Here is a 17,240-nt window from a genome sequence, read left to right on the forward strand (position 1 = left end):
TTAAGGCGGGCGGCGCGCATGTGCGGGAGGTGGAGACGCCGGAAGCGGCGGTGGGAGTCGAGTGGTGCCGGAGCTCCTCAGCGGCGTCGGAGCGCACCGCGGCTGTCGGGCTGTGCCCGCCATGAGCTGCCGGCAGCCGCTGCCCAGCGAGCGGGGGGCCAGGCAGAGGTGGGAGCGCGGCCTGAGCGAGGAGGGAGAGGAAGGGAAAAGGGAACGCGGCCTGAGGCGGAGGCGGGCCTGAGAGGGTCTCGGCCTGCTGGCGACGCGGGTTTGTGGGAGGAGGTGGGGAACGGCTGTGGGTGCGAAGGGGAGCGTTGTGGTCGGTGAGGATGGCCTGGCTGGAGGCTGAGCTGCGTGCTGGGGCGGCAGTTGTCTGTGTCGAGGTGTTGGGGGGGGTTGAGGCCGCAGCAGGAAGCTGGGGGTGAGGGGAGGGAGCTGGGCTGGGGGGGGGGTGGAATGGCAGAGTGGGGGTGGTTGTGTGGGGACACGGCGTGTTTGCAGCGGGGCGGGGAGTGGTTCTGCTCAGCAGGGCGCTGTGACAGCATGGGATGCTGAGGTGGGCGTCAGGCAGCCGTGCTGTGGCCATCCCGAGGGAGGGAGAGGCAGGAGGCAACTTCTGGTCTGCAGGCGTGGGCCGAGGCTGCTGCTGCAGCTTTTCAGCCAGAAAGATTCAGTTATAAATATCTTGCCTGAGTCTGTTTTGACTCATTTGAGTGTGTTTATGTGTGTTAATCCTCAGTTATCAAAGTGGTTTTCTCCCAGTGTTTGTGTAACGCTCAGCATACTGAGGGTCTGGCGGACCAACTGTGTTCCCATAGTGGGAAAAATCACCTGATGTTAACAGCCAGGTTTTGCTGACACTGAGGGACAGCAGTTCACAGGGATTCTAAGCTGCTGTTATTGCTAAGCTGCTGTGGAGCAGCGCTGATGTCATAAGAGGATGGCAAATAGATCCGAATAGGAGAAGGATTTGTCTTCTAGGATGTGCTTTCCACCTTAACGTCAAGCAAACCTTTCTTCTAGAATGCAAAAAATAAACATGGCTCAGGAGTATGATTTGATTTCAGATGCTGAGTTGGGAGACTGAAGAAAGTTGTCACAGGCTCCAATTGTAGACTCACGTCAACAAGATGAAAGTAACTGGCTGTTTATTGAAAGTGTGATCACTTCTTTTTCCAGCTGCTCTTTTCAGCCTGTCAGATGTTTACCAAAGTCCCAGGCTTATTTATAGATGTGCCTGAACACTGAGAGCGGTTACAAGGCTGAGAGTTGTCGGAGAAATTTGTTTAGAGAGATGCTCAGCACTGTTTTTTAATGGCCACTGCGAGTCCTTGACCCTTAAACTGGTATGAAACATCAGCCTGACTAATTGGTGAGGAGGAGGGTTTTCTCCATAGAGAACAGCTAAAAAGAGAAAATGATGCCCACGACACATTGGAGGTTTAGATGCATCTGTCATTAATTTAATGAGTTTTCCTCTTGTTTTTTTTCTTCTGAAGAATCACCTTTGAAGGACAAAGCCAGCAGTACAGCAGGAGGCTGATAATCTTTTTTCTCTTCTTTCTCTCTGATCTTTCTTCAGGAAGAGGAGGCGCAATGGCAATGAAGATGACAGTCATATTCCACAGACCAAACGTAGTACCAGGAATACTGTCCTTCAGGACTCTTGGGACACTGAGGTGAGAGCCTTCTTGGACAGATTTAGTTTCCTTTAATGCTGAGTTGAATAGTTGGATTATCTGATGAAATTGCATCTGTAGGGAGTTGTTGATGAAGGCCTGTTTTGCCTTTGTGTACGACACAAACTCTGTTATGCATGAGTCTCAAATCTGTAAAATGCAGCTTGGATATCAACACTTTTCACTGGAAAACATGCTATGTTTGACCAGAAGGCTTCTGTCTGCTGTGGCTTCGTCCCTCACACAGCAGGTGTTCTAGCATGGTGTCACTTGCTAGCATCTGAGATTTAAAAAAAATATAAATGAGAAGATGCTGATTTTCACGCTGCCACCAGATTTCCTGCATTGTTGCCTGCATTAATCACCTGCAGGTTCACTGGGTGCATTTCTAGTTAGCAGTGTAGTTTTATTGCAAAGCTTTAATGGAGAGGAGCTTGCACTGCAGAGGGTGCCTGTTAGTTTGTGTCCCTGCAAGTTATGAAATGGATTTCTTTTAAGACTTTAAAGTGTTTTTTTTTTTTTTAATGGAGCCCCCTCTCTCTGAAGACTGACCTTAATAAGTAATCCCAAGATATTGTTACATTGAACCACTAGATATGCTTTGCACCACATGTGGTATGCTCTGTACCTGAGCAGCTTATCTTTTATCATTTATCTTTTATCACACAGCAATGCCTTCAAATGCATACTTAGACTTAAAACGATGTCAGCCTCTCTATCCCACCATCACTTCTGTGAGGGAGGCTTTCTTTTAGCCAGCACAGTTTTACCAGTGGCTGCTGTGATAACTGGGACTGCACAGCTGAGATGTCCATCACGAGGGAGGTTGCTCTGATGGGAGATGTTGCTGTTAGCTGTGTTGTTTTTGCCAAATGTAGGACTTGCTGGGTTGGAGTTGGTTTTGCTTCTTGGGTATAACGGGTAGAAGCTGCCTGCCAGCTGACACAGGATCACTTGTCCAACAGGTGGAACACCTCTTCGTGTGTAGAGTAGTTAATGGCTAAACAAGCTTTGTGGCGGGAGGAGGAAGAATTTAGTGTGGAACAAGGGATTGAAATGGGAGTAATGAAATTGAGAATATCAGGAAAAACCTTCATGGTGAGTGGCAGAAGCACCTTTGCTTGTCCTGTGAGCACTTGATGTTTGGCTGGGCCAAGCCACTAAAACACAGCAGTGGGAACAGCCTCGTAGCAGACACAGGGGAGCAGATGCCCTTCCCTCTGTCCTTAACTGCTGTTTTGTTTGGGGTGCCTGTGAGTGAACAGCATGGGTCTGAGCCGCCCGCCCTGCTGCTGGCAGAGTCAGAGCAGAGTTCAGTGGCTGAAGCTAACATTAAGATTCCTGCTTCATGCATGCACGTGTGTTGCAGAAGTATGCTTTAACACATTAAACCCTGATGTGCAGGCGAGGGGATCCTCCTGGTGCTGCTGGAATGAGGAATGTGTGTGCTGGGCACAGTTCTGCAGAAATCAGTGTTCCCTTTCTCAAGGAAACAAAATTCACCATGTTTTTTTACTGATGAACAGAGCTTTTTTATTTTATTTTTTTCCCCTGCTTGTTTTCTTGTGATGTTGACTCACTGAACTGAGCATGCTCAGAGATTAAAGCCGTGAGATTAAATCAGTATTCAATGTTTCTTTGAGGACTTCCTGTACTAAGTGGAGACATTTTGATGCTTGCAGTTTGCAAGTGCTTCCGATTGGTGTCACTTTGAAACTGTTGCCACTTTGTAATGCTTGCACTTAGTTTTCTGATATGTGGTTTGCAAGAGGAGCTCTGGCTGATTCAAAGCCCCCAGCAGCTGTAGGAGAGGAATAGGAAAGATGGTGTGCTTCCATCTGAGGGCACCCACACCTGCTTTTTGTCTCATGCTGGCTAGAGCTCTGATTCCTTTTGCCTCCCTTCATTTGAAAGTTGGCTTTCCTTCTCGCAGGGTGATTGACCTGCATCACCTCGGTGCAAAAACCAGCTGGCCGTAGTCCTCAAACAGAACCTGGCTCACGGCAGCCCTTTCTGTGTTTTGTCTTGTTCTCTATAGCTGATAGCCAGGTGTTAGATGGTGGCTGTTCATGTGGGTCATTTGATGGCATCGCTCAGTCCTTGCTTGGAGTCACAGCCCTCCTGTGAGCTGTGTGTAATGGGAAGGGGGGGATTGCTGTTTTCATCTGGGGCTTGAGCTTGACTTAACACAGCTGGGAAGCAGAGCTGTTCTTCAGCAGCCATCAGCGCTGCCTCTTGGCAAATTGCTGTGATGATGTGCAGCTCCTTCTGCTCTCAGAACAAACCACTCCTGCTCTCCCAGGTGACAACTGTGGGAAACTGCTTTGCAGTTCAGTCCATAAGCACTGGATGTTAGCAAAGCAGGGCATTTGCCACTGCGCTTTGTTTCCTGTTCATCCTGTCCTCTATCTTCTCCGTTCACCAGCAGGTTAGCTTTCTTGTCTGCACAGATACCTGCTGATTACTTCAGCAAGGCTCTGCTGTTTCGACTAGCCTGTATGGCAGGTTAGGCAGAGCTGCAGTGGATCTGCTGAGGTGCTGTTATGTGGGGAATCGAGGGAATGCAGCACTGTGTTCTGTAGCCTTGGAATCACTGGGGAAAAAAGCCCTTTGCTCTGTGTTTTTGGTTTTTTTTCCCCTTGGAAGGAAGGGAGCGTGCAGTGTTCCAGCAACTCTTTTCCTTCCTGAACCCAGTTTCTTAGGATTCCTTTCTGTTAGCCTGACCAATGATGGGATTCCTCAGATATTGCTGTTGGAGTTTGCTGACACAAGGCAGCAGTTGCTTCTCTCAAATAGCTGCAATGCTACAGAAAAACTTCTATGCCACTCTACTACCATGCTGAGGAAGGGCTGGTCTAAATTTTAATGGAAGCCAGATTAATTATTTGTTAAATTCAGCTTAGATCATGCTGCTCTCGAGTTTTTGCTCTTAGTGGTTGAGACACAGTATCACAGATCAGCAGATGGATGCAGGTAAATAGTTTCCAAGCAAATGTCCGGATGAAACTTGTGTTGTGCTACGGGGGGCTGATGAGGGAGGAACCCTTTTGATGCTTCAGATGCTCATAAACTCTCTCAGGGCTTTCTTCTGCCCTTTTGCTTAAACCTTTGTTTCATTGTGTAGATGCCTGTCATTGCTGCCATGATGACTTTAAGGATTCTTTTTTTGTCTAATTGTAGTCCAAATGCGTAACAGAATGTGCACCACAGCCTGGGGAAATGGTAGGTCCATGACATGATTTGGGCTATAAAGGGGCTTCGTGCTAGTGAATTTTTGCATTAGAGAAATGGAAATAAAGAGTCTGACAAACCAGAGCTGCCAACAGCCTTAGGTGTAGGAAGCACGTCCCAGGACACAGTCTATGCTTCAAAAAGAAAATCAGTAATGCGTAAAAATAATCGTTGCTAACGGCTCTAAAATGTTTTTGTTCTGCTGAGATACAAAACTCGGGCAGTAAGCGATGCTAGGTTCTCATTTTGACTTTTGCCTTGATTTTCAGAAGGTGGCTGTAACGAAAAACAGTAAGGAACACAGACTAAAAGGAAACAAAGTGTCCTGTGCGGTGGGTTTCTCTCCAAGGCTGCTGTGACTCGTTGGGCATAACAGCACTGCGTTTCAGTATTTGTGCTTCTGTGCAAAATGAGATGGCCCAGCAGGTGCCATTTTGCTGCTCCTCTCTGTCCTTCTGGTGTTCTCCCCCTCTCGAGTGTCAGTAGCAGTAGAAAGAGGACTGGGTTGCTCATGGAGTCGCATCTGCTGCTTCCTTAAGAATGACTTCACGTATTTTTGTTGTTGTTTTCTACTTGCTAGCTGAACCTAACACACCAGCACGGGTGCAGCCTCACTACCATTGTCTTGCTTGATGTCCTCTAACAGAACTGAAGCACAGAAGCGTTTTTTAGTGCTTAGCAAAACAAGGAAACTTACATGGTGGAATCGGTGCCGTGGGGCTTCCAGCTGGCATTGTGAGCCACCCCCAATTTGTGCCTTCCCAAGCCTCTCACAGATGCAGTTTGCACTGTTCTTAGATTTACCCTTAAGTGAGACTTTCTGGATGTGGTGCCAACTGTTAAATTGCAGTTGATTTCCTTAAATTTGTTTTCCTCTGCTGCTGTTGCCAAGCTCTGACTTCTGTGGTTTCAACTTGACGCTTACCAAAATGGTTTTTTTTTTTAGCTGCTGTCATTTGCAGTGGCTGCTTGTTTGAATTTCCTTCTTGCAGGATGGCAAAGTAATGTCACCTGCTGATTCTTAAGCACCTGAATCTTTGCAGTGTTATCCTGAACAGCATAGCATAGAATGGCCTGAGTTGAAAAAGGGCCACAGTGATCATCTCGTTTCAACCCTCTGCTGTGTGCAGGGTCGCCAGCCACCAGAGCCACATCCAGCCTGGCTTTCAAGTATTTCAGCTGTAGCTAATGGAGGCCCTTCATTAGCAGCCCCTAAAATGGCCCCATTAGCTGCCCCTTTGGTACAAACCAAACAGTTTTAAGTCTTTGAAACGCTGACAGTGATGGCTAATGCTCTTGCAGTTATTACCATGAAGTGTGTTCATCCCCAATGCTGAACCTTGTCCTCCATGTGAGCTCAAGCTTAAGTTCTCTCTCTCTCCTCTGTGTGTGGAGATACTAGATGGCTGTCATTCTTTCACTGCTGTGAAGTGTCAAGTAAATGGGCATGGAGAACTGACAGCTATCACTGCAGTCCCAGTGCTGCACTGGGAGAAGAGCTGTATGCATGTTGAGGTGTCAGAGACCTACCCTGGGCATCGCCTCACTTTAACAGTCTGTTGCTTTGGATGCTTCAGATCACGTTTTAGAATAAAAAACACCTGACTTCTAGCAAAATGCTTTGCATGGTGCTTACCTAAAATGTCTGCTGAAACAGAAGTGATTCACGTGAGGCTGGTGCAGCTTTTTCCCCAGGCCCTGCCTGCCTTTACTGACGCGTGCGGCTGTGCAGGGACGTTCTTTATTTTCCAGTTCTCGGATGAATTCAGCAAACTTCACTAGTGCTAAAATGTGGGTCACGGGGACAGAGCTGATGGGCTTAAAGCACGAGGTTTGAACTGGAGGTCAGTGAAACTCTGGGTGAAAGCTTGCTCATCCCTCCAGCTCTGCGATGCTTTTCATGTGTCGGCAATAACTGCAGCTATGAATGCCAAGAAAGCACTCGGTCGATTTCTTTCGTCCATCAGGCTGAATGCGAGCCTACAAATCTGGAAGGGAGGGACTTGCTGTCAAGACTGCTTGCTTAACTGAGGCGTTTCGTTGCGGACAGGAGAGGAAAAGGTGTCGTTGTGCTGCTAACATTCTCTTTGTCTCAGTCCTCCAGCAGCGATAGCGGCAGCAGCAGCAGCAGCTGCAGTAGCAGTAGCATCAACAGCCCTGACAGAGCGAGCGGCCCAGAACCCAGCCTGAACCCCGCAGTGACGGGATCCAGCCCTGTCTCCTCTCAGCCCTTCCATGAGCAGTCTGCACTAAGTCAAGGTCCTTACTTCCACATCAACCAGATCCTGAAGGAGGCCCACTTCCACAGCTTACAGAGCCGCGGACGCCCTCCTACATGATGAAGCAGCAGTTCCTTGCCTTCTGTGAAGGGACAGCACTGTGTAGATTGGATATTTCAACTTAGTTTGTTAAAATGAAATTGCACAAAACGCCTGTTGCCTTTTCAGTCTATATTTGAAATGAAATAACAGGTTAACAGGAAATTGTTTACTTGTGGTCTGCTGCACTATTGCAATGCAAAAGGGGCTTTGAAGCAATTTTTATAGGATTCTTTTTGGGGTGGTTTTAAAGTACGTGTCAAAAGGAGACTGAGGAATCCACATCTGTGATATAGGATTGCATAACGTCCAATTCCAGTTGACTGCCTAATCTGTTAGCGATTTGTTGCTCTGTGTAAAATTCTTTCCAGCGTTCATCTTCAGTTTTATAAGTCTTTTTTTTTTTTTTATTTCAATAAACCAGTAAAAAATGTATTTGGGAAAATAATTTTTTGAGCATTTAGAGGTAATAAGACAGTAAATGCTGTCACAGGAGTGCTGTAGGACTGCTGTAGCTGTAAGCTCTCCACCAGGTTTGGGGTGTGATGAGCCCTGTCTGCTTTATCTTTACTGTTGCAGTATTGAAAATAAATTGTGAAACTAGAACCAGGAAAGCTTAGGCAGCTGTAGCCAAAGTACCTGCTGGTTTCATTTAGTGAGCAGACACACAGTATCTGCTGAGGAAAGCATAGAGTAGCCTGGGGAGGAGCTTTTGAAGGAAAGAGGAATCTTACATTGCTCTAATTCCAATTTCTAGCTGTGAAATGTTTTGTCTTCTGTTACATCGTGTAGTTTGATTTCTTTAACTTGACTTTTAAAGTTAACAACTCTGAAGGAAGAGGAAGTAAAAGAGTAGCTAGAGCTCTGGTTCAGCAGCCAGAGTGCAAGGACTGTCCTGACCTGTTCCTGGTGTAAGTGGCATGCTACCACCTGGCTGAGGATGGAAAGTGCTGCTCTTCTGACAACACCTGTGCAGGTGTCCCCAATCCCTGCTGCAGTTTTGCAATGAAGACAAATGCAGAGAGAAACTCTTTTATTGAATCACTTGGTCATGCCAGAAAGCCATCCCAGCTTGAAGAGAGAAGATGCAGCTGTGTCTTCCTCCTCAGTTACAAGTTGCCTGAACAAGGAGCCAGGGCGCAAGGCCTCGTCTTCTGCTCTTGTGAATGCAGGAGGTGGAACCTGTTTTAAAGTACAAGAGTCAGGAATGATGACAGCACACCTTTGACCAAACCCTCATCTACAGGAGCTGCAAGGGGGTACAGACTACAGCAGAAGAGCTGTTTGCAGACAACCTAACTGGCTTTGCAATGACAAGCAGTGAAAGGTTGTTCTGAGAGGTGGATGCACAGCTTCTTCGTGTTAGCAACTACACAGGAGTCATTCAGTGCTCAAACACAGTAATCTGCAGTAAGGAAAAGACTGCTCAGAACAGTGGTGCAACAACAGTAGAAGCACAGCTGTGGCTTTTTGTAGAGAGCTGCTCTTGAGTAATTGCCAACTTTAACCTCCCTAGAACTGTTCTGATAAAAGGAACAAGTGATTCTGCAGAGTGGAGTGAATGCAGAATGTCCATGTACTCCATAGCCATGGCTGGGGAGTGGTGGAAGCAAGACAAACATCACTGCACACTTCTACAGGCTACTACAGCTGAGGTGGAAGAGGTAAAGAATACACTTACTGTTAAGCTTTGGGCTTTTTAAATAACCCTGATACTGTATCTGTTTTTTAGTACTTCTAAATCATAAGAGAACAAGGACTGCAGACTAAGTGCCAGCAGCTCGAGTACCACTCTGCTTTGATAAAGCCAGGTCTTTATTCCTCCATCCTGGCTGCAGAAACATCAATTTGATTATTAGATTATCAATGGCTAAAGAAAATAGATCACTGCTTCCTGTAGCAGTAAGGTACCCCTTGGCTCTTTCCATCCTCAGCACAGGGAGCTCCACCTAAGCAAATGCTTTAAACTGGAGGAAACGTGGCAGCATAATGTTTGCCAGTAAAACAGCAACAAGACGAGGCAGAGCCTTTGCAAGAGAAGCAAGCCACTCGGTTCACACAGGCTGAAATACCCAGGCCAACTTCATCAGCAGTTAAAGGTCAGCATCGCACTGGAAGGGAGTTGAAATAATTAGATAATATCCTTTAACATTTCCTGCAGCCATACTTAAACGAAACCCTTTTATGCATTGATCTCAAAACGCCTCATCTGTGCAGATCTTCACTGCATTTTCATGACGGATGTTGCTAATTTTTTACCACACAGAAAGCTGGCCCCAAAAATATCCAGGGGCCATCAGGTTTCTTTGGAGGGCCGAGGGGAAATCCAACCCATCTCATGCTGTGTTGCCGTAATGGTTCTCTCATTTTACAGAAAATAAAAAATCAGGTTAAATATTAACTGCCTGGCTGCTTTCTTCTTTCCCTGCAAGCTCTACTGTTGGTGGGACAACGAGCACAGGAGTTCACATGGCTCTGTTTCACCAACCTGAGCTCTTTCTGTGTTCCTGGTCGCAGACTTCGCCTTTCGTGAACTCGACATACTGAGTGGCAGAAGTCCAAACCTTAAGAGATGGAAGAAAGAAATGCACTTGGTCATAGGAAACAGCAGTGCTAGACCTGTTTCCTGATGAGATGTAGGAATGAATAGAAGAGCTGGGTAACTTACCTGATCTGGCTGGATGCTAAGGGCAAGATATTATGGAGCTCCTGGGAGCCCAGAGCCCCGCTCCTGCTTGTGTACTGGTTCTCTGTCCCAGTCAGCAAGCCAAAGAGAACCTACAAGGTATGAAAGCTGTTTGCAAGGAGGGCATCTGCAGAGCCGACCAGCCAACGTGCTGCTGCTGAGCCTACTAGCATGGCTTTGCACAGTACTTGTGGTTGGTTTAAAGTCTGACTGTAAATTGTCTCCCTTCTCTCCTTGTAACTCTTAATTGGTGCTGCTTGCTGTTACTATAGTTGAGTTCTGGGGCTGTTTCAGCACTACTTAATCCAATTAACATTGCACAGGCTTCAGCAAATCCTGTTAGATAAAGTTCTGCCAACTCCATGCGTGATTATGTGCCATACAGCCAGCTCAGCAAGCTCCTCTTCTTGTCACCTGGTATTAAATACCCTTCCCATTCCTGACTAAGTGCCAGCAGCTCTCTCTGGACATGAAGCAGTTTATCAAACTACCCTTCAAATCATGTTTTTTAGCACTGCTTCCTGATGGATGCATTCCTTTTCATGCACTTACAGAGGTTCGCTGAACCAGGCGATTAAGGTTGCTGTTTAGGTGTGGTGTAAAAACATCCAAGTCAAATGGATCGATGTGTCCCTCCAGGAAGTCAGTCACCTTCTCAATCCTACAAGCAGAGCAGAGGAAAGCCTGTCAGTATTTACATCCTAGTGAGCAAAGATGGCTGCTCACATCCATGGGATGTTTTCACTGAGTGCTCTGGAACTGCCAGGGCCTCGACCTGCAGAAGTGACTGAACAAAATGTGAACTGCTAAGAAAAAATCAGCTGAATGATTTCAGCTCTTCCAGGTACTACTGTAATACCTGCTGTTGTTTCTCCCCAGCTGAAGGTTTGAACCCAGGTGGGAGCTGATAACTGTTCTCTTTAGGAGCATCCTCCCAAGGTGTGCCTGCCACCACATGGATGCACTGTGCATACAAAGCAGAGGGCACCAGCCTGCTGTCTGAACTGTCAGTTGCAGAATCCCACTCCTACACGTAGAGGATAAGCTGTGACTCATTGGAAGAAGCCAGTTCCTGTGACTGTGCACAGAGGTTGTACTGCCCTGCACGGCCCAGCACCACTCCTGTGGGTGTTTTGGCAGACAGCAAGGCTGCAAGTTTAAACAGCTGTGGGGCTCCACAACACGTTAGAAGTCTCCAGCACTCAGAATTACGCTGCACCTGGAGTCATGCTTGATCCTGCTGGTTTTTGCCTCCTCACTTTTCGCTGTCAAGATGACATTCAGGTACCGCAGATCGTAGAGTAGCTGCAGAGCTCTGTTCTGCGTCATGGGGAAGCTGCCTGCTTTCTGCAAACAGGAAAAGGGCTCTTCACTGACACAGCCTCCCAAAAAACAACCGGCACAACCAAACCCCTCTGAGCACACAGGCTGCTGTCAGATCCCTTTCTGCCTCATTCTGAGGGAGGCAGAGTGCCCTCACCCCTTCAGCCCTCCCAGGTGGATATTTCCTTTTCCAGGGGACCAGAGCACAGATACTGCCCAGCAATCCCCACATCCCATGCAGGCTGGAGCCAGGCCTGATCCTACTCGTGTACCTTGTCCTGCTTCTCCTCCATGAGCTTTTCATAGGCAGCAAGCACTTCTGCCATGCAGGCCTTCAGCAGCTCCTGCAAAGTGACCTTTGGCAAAGTATGACCGCCGACCCGGTTCAGCTCTTGGCACAGGCTGAAGAGGAGGCACTGGACGTACCAGGATGGCTGTTCAACAAAACACTGTTATTTTCATGTGGTCTGTAAGCTATGTTAGCTTTGTCAGCAGCAGAACATCGTTCTTCTGAGCTCCCTGCACCCTAGGCAACAAAGTTGCTGTCACAAAGATCTACCTTCCCCCATAGAAGGGCTCGAATCTGAATTTCACAGGTTTTTAATCTGCTTTTGGTTACAGCAGTCCTGAAAACACAACGGGTGCAGTCCTGTCCTTCAGAGCAATCAGTTTCTGTGAAGTCTCTCTAGTGGGCTTCTATGCATAGACCAGGCATACATCCTAATTTGGCTCAACTTTAAAGGACTGGGGCCGATCTTATTCATTTGAATACATAACAGCAACTACCTATTTTCCTTCCTCTTAAACTCACCTCTGTCTCCCTTTCCACTCACCTCTGTCTCCTTAAGAGGTGAGTGTCTCAAAGAGCAAATAACAGCACCACAGAGTGTCTGCCCTGTGCTCATAGTGCCGGGCAAACTGCGTGGTAGGTCAGCAACCTTTGACAAAGCAGTGGTTTCGGAAAACATCAAACATTTTCTCCTCCCATCAGATCATTTCTCTGCATTTATCAAGAGAATCTTTCTCATACCTGCATAGGCAGACGGATCTTTGATGTTACGCTGTTTCCAGACTCAGCCTCCTCCTGAATTTCAATCTCATCCCAGTTGGTGGCTGTGGCCAAGACAGAACCAGCCGTGTCTAGCAGCAACGTTTGAGTAAAGCACTGAACTAGAGCCTAGAGTGCAAAACACAAAAGCACTGAGTCACAAGACTGTGGTGAGAGCAAACATGGACAGGCAGCCTTCTCCTACAGACAGGCTATCCTCCCTCACCCCCCAACCTGCATCCCACCAGGTTCCACCTTTGTCAGCTAGGGAGCAGCAGCAGCACCAATCACAGGGAGCTGAGCCAGTGAATCACAGAATCATAGAATGGTCTGGGTTGCAAAGGACCACAGTGATCATTGAGTTTCAACCCCCCTGCTGTGTGCAGGGTCACCAGCCACCAGACCAGGCTGCCCAGAGCCACATCCAGCCTGGCCTTGAATGCCTCCAGCGATGAGGCATCCACAACCTCCTTGGGCAACCTGGTCCAATGTGTCACCACCCTCTGGGTGAAAAACTTCCTCCTAAAACCCCACAGAAAGCAGCTGTGATGAGAGAAGCAGCTCCTTACTTTAGTAACAGCAGAGCTCCAGATCTGGTAAGCAGCCAGGCTTTGCTGCAGGAGTTCTGCCTTCACTTCCTGCCACTTGGCTTGCACAGGATTCACTTCTTGGACTTTCCCCTTCCCCAGCTTCTTGGTGGAGCGGGTTTCCTTCAGTGCCGTCTCCGCGCTGCCTGACCGGCCCAGGATACACTGCTTGAGGTGAGGACAAAGCTCACTCAGGGACTGGCAGAGCCTGGCCATGAAGAGGACAGCATGGAGCCTGCTATCACTGCGAGCATCCGCCCGTGCAGCCTGGAGCTCTTCACGCACACAGCCCAGCACGTGGTGGATGCAGGCAATGCAGTGCTCGCGGAGCAGCCCTTCCACCGTGCTGGTGTCGGCGTAGCGGTCGAAGGCTGAGAGAGGCTGCACGGTGGGAGCGAGCTCCTTGGTGGCTGAAGACTCAGCAGGAAGGTAAGACAGGAGGTCATCCAACCTGGCTTTCAGCTTCGAGTCCAGAGCTGAGCAGAAGCTCTGCACGCATGGTGTGAGCGCCTGGGCCTTCATGGACAGGCCGCTCTTGGTAAACTGGCTGCGGTTTGCCACGTTGACCCAAGCAGCATCTGAAGGCAGATCGCTGGAGCTCTCTGACCACAGGAACTGGGCCACATTATGTTCAAATTGGACGTGCTTGCTCAAAGCAGAGGTGTTGGATTTGGCCTCGAGTTCCTGCAGGGCTAAGATGAGAAGCTGCTTGGAGCTGCTTGAGATGGATTCAAACCCTTCTTTAGTCAGTATCTAGAAAGTGAGGAAAAAAACAAGCTTTTACAGGTGCTTCCTGTAACACAGCACTTAAGATACACACTTAATGCTTCTAACTGGCACCAGTGGCATGCTGGAGACAAGATGGGGAACAGAGCAAAGCTGCAGCAGAGTGCTCACCTCCAGCCTGTCCAGGAAGAGCTGCCGCAGCAGGTCCTCCCAAAAGGAAGCAGGCTTGTCCAAAAGGCGACGGCACAACACATCCCAGTTCTGGCTGATGGACTCACTTGTGAGCAGCTCCCACACTGCATCACGGATCCCCGCGAGGCCTTTCAGGCTCTTCACGTAGACCAGCAGGTTGCTGACCCCAGCCCTGATATCCTCACTGCACCTGAAGGTGGAGTTTTACTTCAGACTGGCTCAGAAATAACCCCAGAGAACCCAGGAGAAAACACATGCTACATCAAGGTGTGTGGGGGGGTTCTTTATCTGTCAGTAAGAAACTCTACCTGCAAAGGCACCTGCAGGGCTCAGGGTACCTCTGGCTCTCAGTGAGACAGCTGCACCCTAAATCCCAGCAAGGAAGCCCTGCATTGGAAACCCAGGGCTACTGTGGGCATTGAAGCCAGGTGCACCCTAGGAACACCCCCACTATGCTAATTGCCCTCATTATGAGCCTGGCAAGCAGGGGGAAACTTCTCATGGCCAATAAACTCACCACAGGGGGCTACAGCTGATGCCAGGGACCAGCTGGCCAGCCCAGCAGCAGCTCTATGGGTTAATGACACAAGACTGACACCAATATATGAGTAACCAGGCTGCTAAGGGGCTGGAAGAGCTGTCCCCATCCACGTGGTGGGAACTGGGGAGGGAGCTGAATGCCCTATAAAGGGGCTCTGTCTGCACTCACAGTCTGGAGAAGGGCAGTGAAGAGGAAGGAGGTGCTGGATCAAGAGCCAAAAGAGAAAGGTAAGGGATTTTTGCTTTGCTTTCCTTTTCTTTGTTTGTTTGCTTGTGATTTTTGGCAGTATAAAGCAGCTCTAGATAAATATTATGAAGCCCTGGGCTAACCAGTGTGGTCTGCCGTAACAGAGTGCTACAGCCTGATAAGACTGTACCCTGCTGTTCTGGCTGCTTAACTGCAGGGGTGAAGGAATACTGAGCAGGGAGTCAGCAGAGCTTTGCTTCGTAGGGGCGTGTGACTTTGTTTTGTCCTTAGCAAGGAGACCTCGTAGGGGCCTTCTGTGAAGGAGGAGGGTGTCACACTCACATGGTGATCCACTTCTGCAGAGTGTCTCTGAGATAGTCCTGGCTGATGGGGTGCGCCAGGGTCCGCAGGGTTGGCTGGAACTCCACTACAGACTCTGGGAGGTACCTGAACCAGCTGCTCAGCTTCACCTCGTCCTCCAGAACCCCACCTTTTCCTAGAAGCACATGGGATGGGGGAATCAGCTCAGCACAGGGCAGCCTCCTGCCTGTAAACAGAGCTGCTGCTGGCTGGGTGCTCACCTGCTGGCTGCTGGCCTGTAGTGCTCTCCAGGGTGGAGAAGAGTAAGCCACAGGGTAGGGCTGGGTCTGGTGGCACCCCTTCAGGCATCACATAGAAGAGAGCATGAGCTTGGTACAGGGTAGTGGTTAGCAGCTCCACCAGTGAACACACCTGAGCTTTTATACCTGCACCTGCAAAAAAAAAAAAAAAAAGAAAAAGCCTTTCAGTGAAGGCAGCCCCTCTAGCAGAAGTATGACAATGCTCTGTGGGTGCAGTGAAACCTTCCAGGAATGGGCTGGACAGCATGTGTCTCAGCCACGTGCGTCACCTACTTCCTGGCTGAAGATAAGTTTGGCTTTAGTTCCTGAGCTCTGTTAATTCAGAACTGTGGCAAAAAGCTGCCAGGACACCCACAGTGCCACTGCAATAGCACAACGTGGCTGAAACCCCACCACTCTGAGCTTTGCAGGATTAAGCCGCCCACTTTTCTGCTTGGGTACTGCAGGGCAAAATGGAGAAGAAACAGAGCTGGTTACCCTAACTTTAAAAAGGAGGCAGCTCTGTTGTACTGACCGTGGTGTGGCTGGTTGAGAAGCTGTTGGATTGCCAGTTTCCTGGCCAGAAGGAAGTCTGCAAGGGCCTGGCGTGGGGAGCTATCCTCCAGAAGCATGATGGCACACAAGGCTTCTGCCACTGCCTGGTCTGACACGGTCTGGCACTTCAGCAGAGACTTGCTCTCCTGCAAGATGGTGGATCTGGCAAGGAAAGGAACCAGACAATAACCAAGTGCTAGAGGGAGAAGGTCTGCTGTTTGACAGAAATGTAGGTTGGGTTAGGAGACTCTGAGCAGAAACTCTACTCAGTACTGCATTCCTCACAGCAGAAGCCTGCTGTTATTTATAATGGCTTCAGTTGACCTTAAAGATCATCTAGTTCCAATCCCTGCTGTGGGTCTGGCTGCCATCCACCAGATCAGGTGATCCAGGGTCCTACCCCAAGCCTGGCCTTGGGCACCTGCAGGGATGGGATACCCACAGCTCTGTGCCAGGGCCTTGCCACTCTGTGGGTAAAGAATTTCTTCCTAACATCTAACCTAGATCTCCTTTTATTTAGTTTAAAGCCATTCTCCTTTGTCCAATCATTAACTGCCCATGTAAAACGTTGCTCTCCCTTTTGTGTATAAGCCCCCCTCAACCACTGGGATGCTGAACTGAGGTTTCTCTAGACCCTTCTCCAGTCTGAATACTCGCAGCCTTTCCTCACAGCAACGACATAGACGCAGTCCTGAGGGTGGGACCTCACAGGGCAGAGCAGAGGAGGACAATCTCTGCTGTCAACCCAGCTCAGGACGCTGTTGGCCCTTGGGCCCCAAGCACCCGCTGCCGTTCACCACGCGTCCTTCTCCCACCTGAAGTGGCTGGCGGCGGCCACCTGGCGCAGCAGGATGGGGAAGCGGGCGAGGACGGGGCTGTAACGGGCGCGGGGCGCGTCGAGCTGCAGCAGGCCGTGCAGGTGGCGGCACAGCAGGTAGAGGCGGGCGGCGTGCAGGTAACGCCCGGCCTCCATGGCGCTCCACGCCCGCTCGGGGATGTCCAGCAGCAGCTTCAGTTGCGCGGCCGCCCGGTACAGCTTGTCCTGCACCTGCGGCGGGGCCTGCGGTTGAGAAAACGGCGTTAAGGCAGGGCTCGGAAGGCATCACCCCCCCAGCCAGCTCGTTGCTCACCGGCGGAGCGGAGCTGGGCCGCGTCGCCCCGCCGCGCTGCAGGCCCCGCACGGAGTCCAGCAGCCGCTCGGCGCTCAGCCGCATCTCGGCGATGGTGTCGGCCGCCTCGATCAGGTCACGGTAACGCTCGCCCACCATCTGCCGCAGCTCCTCCCGCTTCTGTTCGATGCCGGCTCGCAACCGCCGCTCTGCCTCGCGCAGCTCCGCCGCTGTGTGAGCCTCGAACAGAGCCTCGGCCTCCGCGCCCCGCGCCGCCGTGGCCGCCATCGCTGCGGGGCGGTAGTGACGTGGTGGCCGCCATCTTGGAGACGAGCCAGCCTACTTCCGGCGGCGTGCCGCCATCTTGGAATCGGGCAGTGCTACTTCCGGCGGCAGGCCGCCATCTTTGTGCCGGGCAGAGTGCCTCCCTGTTGCCATGGCAATAGAGATGCGGGAAAAC

General features: G+C 49.9%; 2 protein-coding genes across 5 annotated transcripts; one reads left to right on the forward strand and one right to left on the reverse strand.

The window, feature by feature from the left end:
• Positions 1–68: 68 nt before the first annotated feature.
• Positions 69–7,663, forward strand: FAM104A (family with sequence similarity 104 member A). Of its 4 annotated transcripts, XM_042832963.1 has the most exons (5): positions 69–168; positions 1,583–1,679; positions 4,860–4,901; positions 5,180–5,242; positions 7,007–7,663. In XM_042832963.1, the coding sequence occupies exons 1-5, from the start codon at positions 122–124 to the stop codon at positions 7,247–7,249; spliced, it is 492 nt and encodes a 163-aa protein (XP_042688897.1). In that variant the 5' UTR covers positions 69–121; the 3' UTR covers positions 7,250–7,663. The 4 variants fall into 4 exon arrangements, with proteins under 4 accessions (XP_042688897.1, XP_042688899.1, XP_042688898.1 ...); XM_042832965.1 differs by lacking the exon at positions 5,180–5,242 and having other exon boundaries at positions 70–168; XM_042832964.1 differs by lacking the exon at positions 4,860–4,901 and having other exon boundaries at positions 70–168.
• Positions 7,664–8,244: 581 nt separating this feature from the next.
• On the reverse strand, positions 8,245–17,068 carry COG1 (component of oligomeric golgi complex 1). Its single transcript, XM_042832967.1, has 14 exons — positions 16,802–17,068; positions 16,487–16,731; positions 15,652–15,833; positions 15,099–15,269; positions 14,860–15,013; positions 13,770–13,980; positions 12,855–13,625; positions 12,268–12,414; positions 11,510–11,671; positions 11,134–11,261; positions 10,467–10,575; positions 9,897–10,006; positions 9,717–9,792; positions 8,245–8,410 (listed from the first exon to the last, which is right to left on the reverse strand). Exons 1-14 carry the CDS (start codon positions 17,066–17,068, stop codon positions 8,270–8,272), a joined length of 2,874 nt encoding a protein of 957 aa, XP_042688901.1. The 3' UTR covers positions 8,245–8,269.
• Positions 17,069–17,240: the final 172 nt, after the last annotated feature.

Source organism: Centrocercus urophasianus, unplaced genomic scaffold, assembly GCF_019232065.1.
Source record: "Centrocercus urophasianus isolate 14NV4802_14NV808 unplaced genomic scaffold, USGS_Curo_1.0 seq_40, whole genome shotgun sequence".
Lineage (NCBI taxonomy): Eukaryota > Metazoa > Chordata > Aves > Galliformes > Phasianidae > Centrocercus > Centrocercus urophasianus.

Bases quoted from the DNA above. Each gene is read 5' to 3' on its own strand.
- FAM104A (XM_042832963.1), top strand. From the start codon at position 122: ATGAGCTGCCGGCAGCCGCTGCCCAGCGAGCGGGGGGCCAGGCAGAG. The intron at 4,902-5,179 runs GTAGGTCCATGA...CTTGATTTTCAG, and splicing joins CACCACAGCCTGGGGAAATG to AAGGTGGCTGTAACGAAAAA. The intron at 5,243-7,006 runs GTGGGTTTCTCT...TCTTTGTCTCAG, and splicing joins GAAACAAAGTGTCCTGTGCG to TCCTCCAGCAGCGATAGCGG.
- COG1 (XM_042832967.1), bottom strand. From the start codon at position 17,068: ATGGCGGCCACGGCGGCGCGGGGCGCGGAGGCCGAGGCTCTGTTCGAG. The intron at 13,626-13,769 runs GTGAGCACTCTG...CTCACTTTCTAG, and splicing joins TCTTCCTGGACAGGCTGGAG to ATACTGACTAAAGAAGGGTT. The intron at 11,672-12,267 runs GTATGAGAAAGA...TTTGTTGAACAG, and splicing joins AGATCCGTCTGCCTATGCAG to CCATCCTGGTACGTCCAGTG.